At 40.7% G+C, this 17,400-nt stretch overlaps 2 protein-coding genes across 2 annotated transcripts; both read left to right on the top strand.

Annotated features, from left to right (window-relative positions):
* The first annotated feature begins 265 nt into the window (after window positions 1-265).
* Window positions 266-1,947, top strand: LOC111634905. The gene has a single exon (XM_023379738.1). The coding sequence runs from the start codon at window positions 775-777 to the stop codon at window positions 1,945-1,947; it is 1,173 nt and encodes a 390-aa protein (XP_023235506.1). The 5' UTR covers window positions 266-774.
* Window positions 1,948-11,682: 9,735 nt separating this feature from the next.
* Window positions 11,683-13,098, top strand: LOC111634903. Its single transcript, XM_023379737.1, has one exon. The coding sequence runs from the start codon at window positions 11,683-11,685 to the stop codon at window positions 13,096-13,098; it is 1,416 nt and encodes a 471-aa protein (XP_023235505.1).
* Window positions 13,099-17,400: the final 4,302 nt, after the last annotated feature.

Here is a 17,400-nt window from a genome sequence, read left to right as displayed (position 1 = left end):
TGTTATTGAGAGGTTCTCTTGACCCGGATCGCCCCCCTAGCGTAAGATTATTAGGCTCTTCCCTTAGGATGGTACGGTCTACCCGTTATCTTGGGGTTTACTTGGGAGCGGGTTTGACTGTTACCAATCATGTAAATTTTGTANATTGGTGTTTTATTAAGTCTTAGGGCCTACTGGTACGCTCATGCAGGTACAGTAGGGGTGGTGGCGGGACCTTTGGGACGGGATGTCTCTGCATAGTCTCCTCAAATGGGGGTCCATTGCTTGTGCCCAAACCAGGCAATGGCCCCAACTCGTACGTACCAGCCTTGTCGCGGCAGAGGGGCTCAGTACCCAGGGGAAATGCTGTAATGGTATTTGTCCTGGGGAAGCTAATGGTGCGGCGGGGGATTCAGGTGTTGGCCTGTCTCTGAAGCTAGGGCATGTGCTTGGATCATGACCTCGGGGAGAGAGGATTGAAGGCAGTCCCCGAGGGTACAGTTTTAAAACCGGGGATGCACACCTGGGGCGCCCCATAGTTAGGGGCCTGGGGGGGTTAGCCGATCCCTACTGGCCGCCCTGATCAGGGGGTGAAAAATCCCGCCTCCTGTCCGAGTGCAGGGTGGCGCCCTGTACAGGACCCTCTGGCAGGGGGCGAGGGCCACTACCGAGGCCACGGGGGCTGCCTTTGGTCCTCTCATAGGCCCTGGGCATGGTCGGGTGCATGTCTTGGTGGAGGGGATTAGGTTAGCACCTGGGTCTGGGGATTGGGTAGGGGTTCCTCTTACATTAAATATGGATAGTCAGAAAAAAGAAAAACGATTAAACGTGCGGGGGGTAAGGGGAGGGGTTCCTGTCCCTCAAGATGAATCACCTGTGAGTGTTGTTAGGCAAAGTTTAGGAACGGATAGGTCAATTCAGGAGTATGATTCAGTGGGTTATTTGCGCGAAGCAGATAAACTACAGATGGAGTTTAGAAGAGCATGTAACCATAAAGATAGTAAGTTGTCTAAGTTATATTCGGGTATTCTTATAGATATGTATAGTGAAGTGATAGGTTTAGTGCGTAATTTGGTTACTGAAAATGAAAGACTGATAGGCAAATTAAGTGTTTTAGAGAGTATGAATAGGCCAGGTACACCAATGGTTGTTGCACCATCATATGCAGAGGTTGTAGTGGGTGGTGAGGAAGTGTCTAGGGAGGTTACAGATAATGTTGTTATAGTGAAAGGGAATAGAGAGGAAGATAGCGAGGCTATTAGACGGAAGTTTATGGGCTGTATAGACCCGAATAGAGATTTAATTCGGTTTCAAAATGTGCGGAAGATAAGAAATGGTGGAATAGCGGTAACGCTTGCTACTAAGAAGGATAGAGATAGATTAATGATACATGAATTAATACAGGAACTAGGTTTAAATGTAGCACTACCTGTGAAGAGAAAACCACGGATGGTTATTGTAGATGTTTCGCGTGAATTGCAAGGGGAGGAATTAGTTAAACTTTTGTATGGTTTAAACTCAGATTTAATTTATGGTGATCATGAAGGTAATTTAGAAGATTTTACTAGAGATTTTAAGCCGTTGTATCGTACTGGACGCAAGAGAGAACTATTAGTAAATTGGGTAGTCGAGGTAGCACCTTCTCTGCGAATGAAGTTATTGCAATTGTCTAGGTTATATCTTGATTATAGATGTTGCAATGTTCGTGATTATTATGAAGTGTCGAAGTGTTTTCGGTGTCAATTGTTTGGGCATATTGCTCGAAATTGCCGTCAAGAAAAAGATGTGTGTTATAAATGTGGGGTGGTTGGTCATCGGTCAAAGGATTGTGAGGTTTCTGAAAGAGTTCAAAAGTGTATACCGTGTGAAAGGTTGGGGAGGCGTAGTGATCATTTTTCGAAAGATAGAGGCTGTTATTCTTATCAAGTTGCAATTAGCCGATATAAATTAGGAATTGATTATGGTTAGTCGAGGAAATTTAATTTTAAAGATAGCGCAAATTAATTTGCAGCGAAGTAAGTTAGTTCCTGATGAGATAGCCTTATACATTGATAATCAGAAACCTGATGTATTGTTGGTCCAGGAACCGTATGTTTTTCGAGGGAAAGTTAGGGGTTTGGGACATAGAATCAGGGTTGTCCAAAGTTTTGATAAAACACCATGGGCAGCTATAGTAGTTTGCAATGATTTGTGGTCAGTGATGCATCTTTTGCAGTACTCCTCGAGTAATTGTGTTGTGGCCCAATTTACTAGGGAGGAGTTAAGTATTTATTTGATCAGTATGTATTTTTCCCCTAGCGGAGATATTTTGGAGTCTATAGCAGAATTAAATAGAGTATTGATGGCTTTATCTGGGTGTCGAGTTTTATTAGGAGTAGATGCAAATTCAAAGTCCCCATTATGGGGAAGTCCCATATTAGATAGTCGTGGAGAGCGTTTGATGGAAGTCTTAGGTCAGTGGGGATTTACTGTATTAAATGATCAGACTGAGATCCCGACATTTTGTTCATCTACAGGGTCTTCTTTTGTGGATGTGGTGGCATATTCTCCTTTATTGCAAGGAATGGTTGGTGAGTGCATTGTTAGTCATGATTATACGGTATCAGATCATGCGATGATATCTTACATAGTAGATTTTGGGATGTCTTTTAAGATGGATGAGAGCAGTTTTCTCTTTACAAAAAAGAATGTTAATTGGGATATGTTTTCTAATATAGTTTTGTCATATTTAAATAAGAATAGGGTATCTATTTTACAGAATAGGTCGGATGTTATACGATTGTGTAATGTAATTCATGGTGCATTTGATCGTGCTATTTTTGTAATGTCTCGTAGGGCAACGGCGATTAATTTTCAGAAAAGATGGTGGTCGTTGGAGCTTAATACTCTTAAGAAGAAGGTTAATAAATTAAGAAAGGCGTTTCAGAAAGAACGTAATTTAATGTTAAAGCAAATCAAATTGGAAGAATATCGTTATTGTTATAGTGAGTATAAGAAAAAAATTAGGATGGCTAAGCAGAGTAGTTGGAGGAATTTTGTAGAATCAACAGCTAATAAAGATGTTTGGGGATTACACTATAAGATTCTTCGGGAGAAAGTTGCAATGAATAATGTTTTATGTGCTGTTCGGGGTAGGGCAGGCTATGCTATAGATTGGAAGCAGGCGGTAAATATTATGTTTCAAGTGTTATTTCCAGATGATGATGAGGAAGCAGATACACAGACTCAGGCAGAAATACGCTTACAGAATAAACAATATTATAGTACTAGGAAGTTGGAGCAGTTCTCTATGAATGAGTTGCTATGTGTTATAGGTAAATTAAAAGGTAGGAAAGCTCCGGGATATGATAAAATTACATATCTCATGTTGCGGAAAACCATTTCGGTAGTAGGAAAAGAATTATTACGATTATTTAACTGTTGTCTGTCTTTGGGTATTTTCCCTAATCGCTGGAAGTTAGCTAAAGTAATTATTTTGTTAAAGCATATAGATCGTGATTGAGGTGATCCAAAATCTTATAGACCAGTATGTTTATTATCTGTAATTGGTAAAATATTTGAACAATTTTTGAAGTTAAGACTTAGTTCTTTATTACAGGATTTTATAGATGATGGTCAATATGGATTTAGGGTAGGTAGATCAACAACGGATGCTGTGCGTCAGCTTTGGATGTGGACACGTGAATCTGAGAAAAAGTATGTGTTGGGTTTATTTTTGGACATATCAGGTGCATTTGACAATATTTGGTGGCCTGCTGTTATGCGGATTCTGCGTGTTTTTGGTTGCCCTTTGGATTTGTATCGGCTTATGTCTGATTATTTTTCAAATAGAGTAGTACGTTATTCTCATGGTATGGTTTTTGAAGAAAAGATAGTTACTAAAGGATGTCCTCAGGGCTCAGTATTTGGCCCTGAACTATGGAATATCATTTTTAATGATATATTGATTAGATTGCGGATGATGGGCTACCGATTCATTGCATATGCAGATGATTTGGTTGTTGTAATTGAGGGTAATAGCCGTTTACAATTGGAAAATAATAGCAATGAGGTGTTGCGAATGTTAAATACATGGCTTCTGGAATTGAAGCTGCAACTTGCTCCGTCTAAGTCGGAGATGCTGCTTTTGAGGGGTGTCCTCAGTCCGGATCGCCCCCCCCAGCGTGCGTTCTGGCACAGCCAAGATTCGTATGGCAAAGACAGTCCGATACCTAGGTGTTAGGCTGGGGACTGGTCTGTCTATAATAGATCATATAGAGGAAGTTACTACAAGAGCTGTAGCACAGTTTGGGAGACTGCAGGGCCTGTGGGGGTCGGCGGGGTGGGGGCTGCGGTTTCCTGCCCTGCGGACGCTCTATAGGATCCTGTTTGTTTCAATTGTTACTTATGCCGCTGGTGTGTGGGGCGACGCACTGAGGCCCCCTCATATTAAGAGGTTGTTACAATCTCAACGTGTGGTTTTATTGATATTGACACGTGCATATCGCACCACCTCTACCATGGCCTTACAGGTGTTGGCCGGGGAATTACCCCTTGATTTAGAAGTCAGCTATGTGTATTATAAGTATCTTTTAAGAGTTAAAATTCCGTTTAAATTGGGCACCTTGGAGTTTCCTGGTGGATGCATTGGATTGGTAGACTCATCAATTAAAAAGTTGATTAGGATACAATTGATAAAGAAATGGAATGATAGGTGGGTGAATAGTGAGAAAGGTAGACAGACATTTGTGTACTTTCCGAGGGTGTCTGATAGAGTCCGCATGCAGTGGGTTCAACCTAGTTACTATATGTGTCAAATTTTATCGGGGCACGGTGATTTTTATAGCAAGTTATATACTTTTCGATTGGTGGACTCTGTATATTGTGAGTGTGGTGCAGAGGATACTTTGGATCACTTTATATTCGTGTGTCCACATCTAGCTGATATTCGTTCGACGTGTCCCTATTTATCTGTGGATTATCAGAATGATGTTTCAAAACGCAGGATGATCTCTGTTGAATCTATTTATAATAGTATTTATAGAACATTGAGATTAATGTTTTTACAGAGAAGTAATTTACGTCGAGTTTGATTTTAAAGTAGAGGATTGGTTTTAGTAATCATTTATGTCTGGTTTTTTATTATTTACATTTTTATATTTTTACATGTTTTAATTATTATTGGACTGTTAGTTGGTTTAGGAATTATTTCTACCGATAAGTCGTAAGACAGGTGCGGTAGTTTTATTAAAGGACTTTTGGGACGCTTGTCTCTGCATAGTGAGGGGCCCGGGCGACTTAGCCAGTTTACCCTGGCAGCCCCGATCAGCCATGCGTATAATCTTGCCCCCTGTCGGAGTGCAGGGTGGCGCCCTGATCAGGGCCCTTCGGCAGGGGGTGGGGGCCTACACCGAGGCCACGGGGCCTGCCTTTGGCCCTCTCAGTGGTCCTGGGCGTGGCTGGGCTCATGTCGTGGTGGAAGGACTGGGTGTTTACCCGGGTCTGGGGGGTGTTTTGGGGTTTTTCTTTACAGAAATATGAGTACGAAGAATATAGATAAACGTTTACAAGTGCAGGGGGGCAAGGGGGAGTTCCCTGACTCCAGTGTATCTATTAGCAGGCTTAGTAGAAGCCTTGATGAGGAGAAATTAGTTTCACATATTGAGGAATGTGAGGGATTGACAGGCTTACAAGAAGCAGAAAAGTTATCATTGGAATTTCGGAAAGCAATATTGCATAAGAGTAGCAGAGTTTCTAGATTGGATGCTGGATCCTACATTGATATGTTTGCTCAAATAGTGGATATGGTAAGAGAGTTAACGGTTAAGAATGAGAGACTGTTAGGTGAACTGAGTGTATTTAAGAGTAGGGTTAGGCCTAATTCGCCTGTAACATCCACTCCTATGCCTTATTCTGAGGTTGTTAAGTCTAGACAGGTTGATATTGAGAAGCGGGTTGAAAGTAATAATGTAGTAGTGATTAAAGGTTTAGAGGGAGAGGATGGTGATAGTATTAAGAGAAAGTTTTTGGCTGGGATAGATCCAGTTAGGGATAAAATTAGATTTCAGACGTTGCGAAGGACACGTGGTGGTGGATTATTGGCAGTTTTAGCAACTAAGAAGGATAGAGATCGGCTTATGGCACATGATATGGTTAAAAGACAGGATATAGAAATAGTAATGCCCGTGAAGCGAAGGCCAAGAATACTTTTAGTGGACGTTCCAAGAGAATTGGGGAAAGAAGATTTAGTGCAGATGTTATATGCACAGAATATGGACTTATTGTTTGGTGATGGAGAGATAGATTTGGATAGTTTTAGTGGGCAACTCAAGCCTGTCTACCGCACCGGAAGAAAAAGAGAATTGTTAGTTAATTGGGTAATTGAAGTTGAGCCTAGATTAAGACATGTTATGTTGCAATTGGGTCGACTATACCTAGAGTATAGGTGCTGTGTAGTTAGGGATTACTTTGAGATATCTAAATGCTTTCGGTGTCAGATGTATGGGCATATAGCTAAAAATTGTAGACAGGATAAAGAGGTCTGTTTCAAATGTGGTGAAGAGGGTCATAGGGCCCGTGATTGTAAGTTGGCTGAGTTTAGGAAAATTTGTGTACTTTGTAAGAAGATGGGAAAACAGTCCGGGCATTTTTCGGGAGATAGGATTTGTTTGGCATATCAAATTGCAATTACAAGATATAAAAATTCTGTTGATTATGGATAGTTCGGATTTAAAGTTGAAGATAGCACAAATCAATGCTCAGCGTAATCGGATTGTTCCAAATGAGATTGCTCTTTATATTGATAAATATCATCCAGATATATTGTTGTTACAAGAGCCATACACTGTTAGGGGTAAGGTGAGTGGGTATGGTAGTTCTACGGGGGTTATCCAGAGTTCCGGAGGAACTCGGTGGGCAGCCCTGGTTGTATGTGGTAAAGACTGGTCAGTTATGCACTTAAATCATTTTACCTCAGAATGCTGTGCAGTTGCACAGTTGTCTAGAGAGAGAATAAGCATTTATGTAGTTAGTGCCTACTTTCCACCTAATGAGGATATGGCTATACATTTACAGAACTTAGAGGTGGTAATGATGGCACTGCAGGGATCTAGTATAGTACTTGGTGTTGATTCGAATGCTAAGTCTCCATCGTGGGGGAGTCCTCTTTTGGACGATCGAGGCGAGGAACTTATGTCTTTTCTAGGTCGATGGGGATTAGTAGTAATAAATAGTCAGACTGAGGTTCCGACCTTTAGGTCAACTAGGGGTGAGTCATTTGTAGATGTAGCTGCGTGTTCGTCGTCTTTGGTTGGTGTTTTGGGTAATTGTGAAGTCTCCCATGACTATACTTCAGCAGATCATGCACTGATAAATTATATATTTAGCTTTGGGATTTGTTCTTTAAATAAAGGATTTATAGTTTATTTAGATCGAAGGAGCGTTAACTGGGTATGGTTTAGGTGTATTGTGCGTAATTATATACAAAAACATAAGATTGTAGAGATTGTAAGGGTAGCAGATCTCTTTCGACTAATTAATGTTATACACTCTGCTATAATTTCTGCTGCTGATGTGGTTACTAGGGGACGAATGGTTCGGAGGTTTAGGTCGCGATGGTGGTCTACGGACTTGGAGGAGTTGAGAAAGCGAGTGTTTCGATCTAGAAGGAGTTATCAACGGGAGAGAAATATAGTGCTGAGAGATGTTAAATATAGTGAATATCGTATATTATATCTGGATTATAAAAGGCAAATTAGTATAGCAAAATATAAAAGTTGGCGTGATTTTGTTGAGGCAACATCTAGTCGAGATGTATGGGGTGTTCCCTATAAAATTATAAGAGAGAAAACTCAGGCGGATAATATACTTTGTGCTGTTAGGGGTGTAGATTATCCTATTAGATGGCAGGAGTCGGTTCATAATTTGTTCACCATCTTGTTTCCAGATGATGATCAGGTTGAAGATACTGATGAACAGTTGGTCGTTAGAGGTGATAATGAGCAGTATGGTAATTGTAGAAGAACTGAGCCTTTTACAATTGGTGAGTTAGATAAAGTGATGGGATCTTTAAAAGGGCGTAGGGCACCCGGTGTTGATAAAGTTACGTATTGTATGGTTAAACAGGCTTATTCTGTTGTTAAGTTTGATTTACTGCGGGCTTTTAATTATTGTTTGTTTATGGGTATATTTCCAGAGCGATGGAAGTTAGGTAAGGTAATTATATTGTTGAAGGCTCGAGACAGGGATAGAAGCAATCCAAAATCGTATAGGCCAATCTGTTTACTATCGAGTATAGGTAAAATTTTTGAAAGATTAATTAAATTAAGGTTACATAGTTTGTTCTCGAATTATCTTGATCCTTATCAGTTTGGCTTTCGTCCAGGAATGTGTACTACTGATGCGATGTGTGCTTTGCGAAGGTGGACGCAGACTTCGGATAAAAAGTACGTGTTGGGCCTTTTTTTAGATATTTCAGGGGCTTTTGACAATATCTGGTGGCCTGCTGTGCTGAAAGCTTTGCGGTTACAGAATTGTCCGCAAGATTTATATAATTTATTAAGTAATTATTTTAATAATAGGATTGTTCGGTATTTTCATGGGGATGCTTATGTAAGTAAGGTTGTGAGCAAGGGTTGCCCTCAGGGATCGGTACTGGGTCCAGAATTTTGGAATATTGTCTTTAATGATATATTGGTACGTTTGCGGAATGTGGGTGTTCGGTACGTGGCATATGCGGACGACTTGGTTGTTTTAGTTGAGGGGAATAGTAGAGCTTCTATTGAGACATCCGCGGGAGAGATTCTTCTTAGCCTGAGGTGTTGGTTGGCTGAGTTAAAGTTACAGATTGCTTCACAGAAGACTGTGGCAATGCTGTTGAGGGGTGTCCTCAGCCCGGATCGCCCCCCCAGCGTGCGAATGGGCACAGCATCAATTAGGACTGTTTCTTCGGTTCGTTACTTGGGGATAACCTTCAGTACTAGGCTGGGTATCCATGATCATGTGAAAGACATCACTACAAGAGCTGTGACTCAGTTTTGTAGGTTACAGGGGCTGTTGGGTTCGGGGTGGGGGTTGCGGCTTCCCGCCCTGAAGTCCCTGTACAGACTCCTGTTCATACCTATGGTCACCTATGCCGCTGGTGTGTGGGGCGACGCGCTGGGGCCCCCTCAGAGGAAAGCTCTGATTAAGGCTCAGCGTGTTGTTCTATTGATTTGCACAAGGGCTTATAGAACAGTTTCTTCCCCGGCTCTGCAAGTCCTTTTTAATGAATTGCCTTTGGATTTAGAGGTGTCCTATATGTATTATAGGTATTTATTGCGTGTTAAGGAAGCCTTTGTGGTGGGGACATTTGTGTATCCGCAGGATAGTATGCTGCTGACCGATTCCCAGATACGGAGACGGATAAAGGATGAGCTAATAAAAATTTGGAATGAGCGATGGGTGATGTCGGATAAGGGTAGGCAGACCTTTGTTTACTTCCCGTCGATTAGAGCTAGAATTTCGGCACAGTGGGTTACACCAGATTTTTATACAAGTCAATGGTTGACTGGTCACGGGGATTTTCGTGAAAAATTGTTTGGTTTTGGTTTGGTTAGTACTTCTATCTGTGAATGTGGTTTTAATGATTCTTTACAACATTTTATATTTGAGTGTCCACTTTTGGCACAAGTACGATCGCGTTGTATTTATTTAAAGTCTGATTTTGATAACCCGAATTATATACGCCGTTTTGTTTCGATTAGGAATATTTATTTACAGGTTTTTAACGTTTTACAACTTATGCTTTTAGAGAGGATACGGATTCGTGTTAGAAGTTAAATTTACTTGTTATTGTCCAGTTTACTTTATTTGTTTTAGCTATTTATTTAATTAGAGTATTATAGTGATTATGTTATGTTGGGTTATTTTACTGCCGAGAAGTCATATAGACAGGTGCGGCAGTATAGTCATGGGACTTTACGGGACGCTTGTCTCTGCATCCTATATTAATGACCGCACGGGAAAGATCTTCAACGCCTTTGCTGGCATGGCCAGAAAGCGTTGGGGCCTGGCNCAGTAACAATTTTTGGGAAGCTGCAGGGCTTGACAGGCTCGGAGTGGGGGTTGCGGCTTCCTGCTCTGAGTTTTCTGTACAGGTCACTGTATGTGCCGCTTGTAACATATGCAGCTGGTGTGTGGGGCGACGCGTTAAGAGTCCTCCATAGAAAGAAATTGTATTCTTCACAACGAATACCATTGCTACTACTTACCAAGGCGTATAGAACTGTTTCAACTGTAGCTTTACAGGTTCTTTCGGGTCAACTCCCGATTGATTTGGAAATTTTAAGAGAGTATTATATGTATTTGTATCGGAAGAATATTCCTTTTGAGCTCGGTTCTGTTTCCTTTAGCAGGGACATTGGTGGTCGGCATAAAAAGTATTATAAAAGACAGATCACAAAGGAGTTAGTTAAGATTTGGGATACTAGGTGGATTACTGAGTCTAAAGGTCGGACAACCTTCGAATACTTCCCTTCTGTTCAAGATAGGATAAAGAATACATGGTTGGCCCTTGGATATAATAATAGTCAAATATTAACTGGACATGGATTTTTTAATAGTAAGTTATTTAGTTTTGGGTTGGTTGATTCCCCATTATGTGAATGTGGAGATGAGGATACATTGTCGCATTTTGTCTTTGTTTGCCCTTATTTTGCTGATTTACGAGAGGGAACTATGTTAGAAACTGTTCAGTCATTTGGATCTTTAGTACAGTCACCTTTCATTTTTAGAGAAGTATTTAAAATTTTAAATTTAATGTTGGAAAGGAGAATTANGGCTGGGTATCCATGATCATGTGAAAGACATCACTACAAGAGCTGTGACTCAGTTTTGTAGGTTACAGGGGCTGTTGGGTTCGGGGTGGGGGTTGCGGCTTCCCGCCCTGAAGTCCCTGTACAGACTCCTGTTCATACCTATGGTCACCTATGCCGCTGGTGTGTGGGGCGACGCGCTGGGGCCCCCTCAGAGGAAAGCTCTGATTAAGGCTCAGCGTGTTGTTCTATTGATTTGCACAAGGGCTTATAGAACAGTTTCTTCCCCGGCTCTGCAAGTCCTTTTTAATGAATTGCCTTTGGATTTAGAGGTGTCCTATATGTATTATAGGTATTTATTGCGTGTTAAGGTAGCCTTTGTGTTGGGGACATTTGTGTATCCGCGGGATAGTATGCTGCTTACCGATTCCCAGATACGGAGACGGATAAAGGATGAGCTAATAAAAATTTGGAATGAGCGATGGGTGATGTCGGATAAGGGTAGGCAGACTTTTGTTTACTTTCCGTCGATTAGAGCTAGGATTTTGGCACAGTGGGTTACACCAGATTTTTATACAAGTCAATGGTTGACTGGTCACGGGGATTTTCGTGAAAAATTGTTTGGTTTTGGTTTGGTTAGTACTTCTATCTGTGAATGTGGTTTTAATGATTCTTTACAACATTTTATATTTGAGTGTCCACTTTTGGCACATGTACGATCGCGTTGTATTTATTTAAAGTCTGATTTTGATAACCCGAATTATTTACGTCGTTTTGTTTCGATTAGGAATATTTATTTACAGGTTTTTAACGTTTTACAACTTATGCTTTTAGAGAGGATACGGATTCGTGTTAGAAGTTAAATTTACTTGTTATTGTCCAGTTTAATCTATTGTTTTAGCTATTTTTTAATTAGTGTATTATAGTGATTATGTTATGTTGGGTTATTTTACTGCCGAGAAGTCATATAGACAGGTGCGGCAGTATAGTCATGGGACTTTACGGGACGCTTGTCTCTGCATCCTATATTAATGACCGCACGGGAAAGATCTTCAACGCCTTTGCTGGCATGGCCAGAAAGCGTTGGGGCCTGGCTGCCGAGGCAATGGAAGCCATTTATAATCAGATCTTTGTGCCAATTGCTACTTATGCCTGCGGCTCCTGGGGGCAAGCTGTCAGCAAAGTCCACATTAGACGCAAGCTTCTGGCAGCCCAAAGGAGAGCCCTCATTCAACTCACAAAGGCCTATAGCACTACTCCCAACGCCTCCTTACACATCCTTGCCAGGAAAGCCCCCATTGACAAAACCATCATCTTACACCATAAAACTTGGCAAATTAAATGGGGCATCGACATTGCTGCTGGCAACACTACCATCTGCAGTGACAACCTGGAAAGAAATGTTAACTTTAAGGACTCTAGGCACCCTGCTACCTACTATAAGATCATATTTGACACCACTGACCAGGCTGACTTCCACATTTTTACCGATGGTTCCAAGAACAACACCTCTGTTGGCTGCAGCTTCGTAGTTTTTAGCAATGGTGAGGAGGTCACTGTTGGTCAATACAGGCTAGGCGGTGACTGCACTGTCTTCCAAGCCGAGCTGTTTGCCATCCTCATGGCTGCCTCTTGGGCCGACAGCAATCATAACCACAAGATGATTAACATTACAACGGACAGTGCCTCAGCTCTCACCATCTTGCAGTCAAGGAACTCCCACCCCCTGGCCTGTAGCATCCAGGAAATCATCAATAATTCTTCCTGCCTCTTTCACCTTAACTGGACACGTGCCCACCAGGGTGTTCACGGCAATGAAAGGGCTGACATTCTTGCTAAGGAAGCCTCCATCAATCTCGACCTGCCCATTGCTTACAACAAAATAAATATCCATTCCATCAAAGGGATCCTATGGAATCACCTCATTCGCTCCTGGCAGGAAGACTGGGATAACAATAACTCTCACTCCATAACCCATAATTTTATTCCTAACATCAAAGAGTTCCTCACCTGCAGCTGGTACACCCCCAACCATAACATCTCTCAGTTTCTCACTGACCACGGTAGGTTTCACTCCTACCTGGCTAGATTCAGAAATGCTAGCAACCAAAACTGTTTCATCTGCAACACCGTCGATGGAAGTGAACACTACATTCTCCATTGCCCGATGACTGAACGTGAGCGCCTTCAACTCAAAATTATCAGTGATACTCACAATGACGCCTGGCCTCCACATAATCTAAACTGTCTTATAAAGCACAAGGACTCCTACAACGTTCTACTGGACATTGTTAACTCCTATTTCAGGAACACTCCAGTTCCTGGATTCCACAGACTTCGTACTTAGTGTCTCGCCATTTCCTCGTCAATGTAAATATTGTTACTAGCTTTGTAAATAACTTTAGTATTGTATTTTATTTTACCACTTTATGTATCCATTAGCTCGTAGTGTTCCTATTTTACCATACTGTATTCCTGTAATTATTGTCATCTCCTCTCCAATGTTATTTCTGTGTTTGAGCTTCTATATTTTTGTATTGTATTCTCTATTTTACCATTTATGCATTATTAATGCTACCTTTTGCCTTGTAAATATAATTGCAGTGTATCTGCATCTACCGTTTATGTAACCTTTAGTTTGTAACAACTCTATTTACCATTTTGTTCTTTTGTACATACTGTTTAACGTTGCACTCTTTTGTACTCGCGTCGCGTATGTTATGTGTTACATTTATATTTACTCATTTGTATTCCATTTTAGCTGTAATGTATCCCATCACGTTACCATCTGGCTATGTCTTAACGGCGCCGGCTATGTACCTTTGGTATGTTCCAATAAATAAATCTGAATCTGAATCTGAATCTGTCTCTGATGATGTATGTGTCCTGGGGAAGCTAATGGTGCGGCGGGGGATTCAGGTGCTGGCTGGCTTTATGGGCCGGGGCACTTTTCTTTAGTCGCGTTCCTGGGGCGAAAGAGTGGAGGGCAGTCCCCGAGGGTACAGCGGTTAAACTGGGGGTGCACACCTGGGGCGACCCATAGTTAGGGGCCCGGCGGACGTAGCCGGTTTTAGCTGGCAGCCCTGATCAGGGGTTGTATAATCTCGCCCCCTGTCGGAGTGCAGGGTGGCGCCCTGTTCAGGTCCCTTCGGCAGGGGGCGGGGGCCACCGCCGAGGCCACGGGGACTGCCCTTGGCCCTTTCATAGGTACTAGGCGTTCCTGGGGTTGGTGTCGCGGTTAGTGGGGTTATGTTAGCACCTGGGTCTGGGGGGGATGGGGTTTATTCTTCTATATAAATATGAATAGCAATCAGAAAGGAAAAACGTTAATAAGTGCAGGGAAAAAGGGGGGAGGGTTGCCTGACCCTGAATTAATGACGCCCGTTTTAGGGCAAAAGAGTAGTTTGAGTATGGACGAAAATGTGAAAGGTTTAGAAGATATGAGTGCAAAATCATTGAGGGCAGCTGAACGACTGTTAATTGATTTTAGTAAGGTAATTTTGCATAAGGATTGTCGATTATCCAAAGAGAGGTCTGGAGCGTGTATAGATATGTTTGGTAAAGTAGTTGGAATTGTTAGAAATGTAGTATTAGAAAATGAGAAATTGTTAGGTAAAATTAGTGTATTAGAATCAGATAATAAAGGTGTAATTGCTAGTGGAGCAACAAGGCTTTACTCTGAGGCGGTGTTAGGTAAGGAAGAACGTGTAGGTAAATATAATCAAAATAATGTAGTTATGGTTCGTGGATCCCCTGATGAGGAGGATGAGGAAGTACGTAAAAAGTTTCTTAAATGTGTTAATCCCATAAATGATATGGTAAGGTTACAAGGTGTTAGAAAGTTAAGTAATGGGGGTTTAATTGTTACTTTAGCCTCCGAAAAGGATAAGGATAGGTTATTGGATAATACTTTGTTAGAAGATGAAGGTTTAAGGTTGTCAGTTCCCACACGACGTATACCTAGGATGTTATTGTCAAATGTTCCACGTGAGTTACAAGGTGATGATCTTCTGCAATTAATATTAGTATTGAATAGGGATTTGATATTTAGTGAAAGTGAAATGGAATTAGATGAGTTTAAAGAACATTTTAAACTATTGTATAGGACTGGGCGGAAACGCGAATTATTAGTAAATTGGGTAATAGAGGTTTCACCGGAATTAAGAAAGAAATTATTACATCATGGCAGATTATATATAGAATATAGATCTTGTCAGGTTAAAGACTATTATGAGATATCAAAATGCTATCGATGTCAATTATTTGGGCACATAGCTAAATTTTGCAAACAAGATAAGGAAATTTGTTATAAATGTGGTGATTATGGACACCAGTCACGGGATTGTGAGGTTGAGCGACCTTTACGTATATGTATTCCATGTAGGCAGGGTAAGAAAAAATTTGATCATTACTCACGGGATAAGGTATGTAGCTCTTATCAATTTGCTCTGGCAAGATACAAACAGAATATAGATTATGGTTAGGGGATTTAATCAATTAAAGCTTAAAATAGGACAAATTAACATGCAACGTAATAAAAGTGTTCCCGTGGAATTAGGTTTATGTTTAAATGATTTTGAATTTGATGTTTTAATTGTGCAAGAACCATATACATTTAGACAGGGGGTTAAAAGGTTTGGTTTCAAAACAAGAGTGGTTCAGTGTTTTGATAAAACGCCTTGGGCCGCTTTAATTGTATGTCGAGATTATTGGTCTGTAATGGAATTAAGTCAATTTACCTCTAGCACTTGTGCTGTGGCACAATTTGCTTATGAGGGTTTTAATATTTATATTGCTAGTTTGTATTTTCCCCCTAGTAAGGACATTCGTGTATCTGTGTCAGAGTTGGAAAGGGTATTGCATGCTTTACATGGTAAATTAGTTATTTTAGGGATTGATACTAATTCTAAGCACCCGATGTGGGGAAGCGATAAAATTGATGATAGGGGTGAATTATTTATGGGCTTACTTAGTCAATGGAATTATAATATTTTAAACCAACAATCTGAGATTCCGACTTATCAATCTTCAAGAGGGTCTTCTTTTGTTGATGTTGTGGCCTATTCAGTGGGTCTTAAAAAATATGTAGGTAATTGTTGTGTGTCTCATCAGTACACGTCCTCCGATCATGCGCTGATTAGCTTTGAGGTTTCATTGGGAGGGGTCTCATTGACCACATCAGAGATGATTTATTGCAATTCTGATATTAATTGGGCTCGGTTTAGTGGGATTTTAAAATCTCAGTTACAGGTACGGGATTTACCAATTATAGATTCTAGGATTGATGTAATTCGATATTGTCAGGTATTGCATTCGGCTTTTTATAAGGCGTGTTATAGTTTTAAAGGTAATAGGTGTAATAGGAATTTTCGTAAGAGATGGTGGACACAGGAATTAGATATAATTCGGAAAAAGGTTTTTAGGTTACGTCGACTTTATCAGAGAGAAAGAGATTTAGTGTTGCGTCAGGTTAAATTGGAGGAATATCGTTTAGAATATTGTTTATACAAGAAAAAAATTAGGGAAGTTAAACGACGTAGTTGGCGTAATTTTGTAGAATCTACTGGTAATCGAGACCTATGGGGTATTCCCTATAAAATTATTCGAGAAAAGGTTACGATGGGTACTATATTGTCTTCTATTTGTGGGACTTTAGATTGTGCTTTGGATTGGCGAATTAGTATACAGAATCTTTTTATGGTTTTATTTCCTGAGGATGATATTAGTAGTGATACTGTAGAACAAAGTAATTGTAGGAGAGATAATTTGAGGTATAGCTCAAATAGCCTTTCGGAACCGTTTTCAATGGATGAATTGCGTAATGTTGTATTTAAACTTAAGGGTAGGAAGGCTCCTGGAATAGACGGGATCACGTATACAATGGTTCGTAGGGTTTTTCCTATTATAGGTACTTATTTATTAAAATTATATAATTATTGTTTATTTTTTGGAGTCTTTCCAAATCAATGGAAGATAGCAAAAGTTATTGTTTTATTGAAAGGCAAAGATAGGGCTCGTGATCATCCGAAATCATATCGTCCTATATGTTTGTTATCTGTTTTAGGGAAAATTTTTGAGAAATTAATAAAGATTAGGCTACATTTACTATTTGATGGTTATATTGATGAAGATCAGTATGGGTTCCGGGAGAATCATTGTACTGAGGATGCAATTCGTCGACTTAGGATGCGGGTAGAGGAATCTAGTAACAAATATGTTTTAGGCTTATTTATGGATATCTCCGGGGCCTTTGATAATATTTGGTGGCCTGCCGTGTTGCGGGTCTTGCGAGTCAGAGGTTGTCCTCAGGATTTATATAGAGTTGTAGAAGACTATTTTCGGTGTAGGCTTGTTAGGTTTTATCATGGGAGGGAGTATGAAGAAAAGGTAGTTACTAAAGGGTGCCCTCAGGGCTCCGTTTTGGGTCCGGAGATGTGGCTTGTTGTTTTTAATGATGTTTTGCGTGATTTACGTGTCAGGGGCTATGATTTCATAGCTTATGCTGATGACATTGTAGTTCTTGTGGGAGGGAATAGTAGGGCCAAGTTAGAGGTTCAGAGTAATGAGGTGTTTCAGGTAATGATGGATCAATTGGCTAAGTTAAGGTTACAGTTAGCTCCTTCAAAATCGAAGATTTTGTTGCTCCGGG

Source organism: Centruroides sculpturatus, unplaced genomic scaffold (genome assembly GCF_000671375.1).
Source record: "Centruroides sculpturatus isolate CEXI.00-Female unplaced genomic scaffold, Cexi_2.0 scaffold885, whole genome shotgun sequence".
NCBI classification, from domain to species: Eukaryota; Metazoa; Arthropoda; class Arachnida; order Scorpiones; family Buthidae; genus Centruroides; species Centruroides sculpturatus.
Note: the sequence above shows the minus strand (reverse complement) of the source record. Positions and strands in the feature narration are given on the sequence as shown.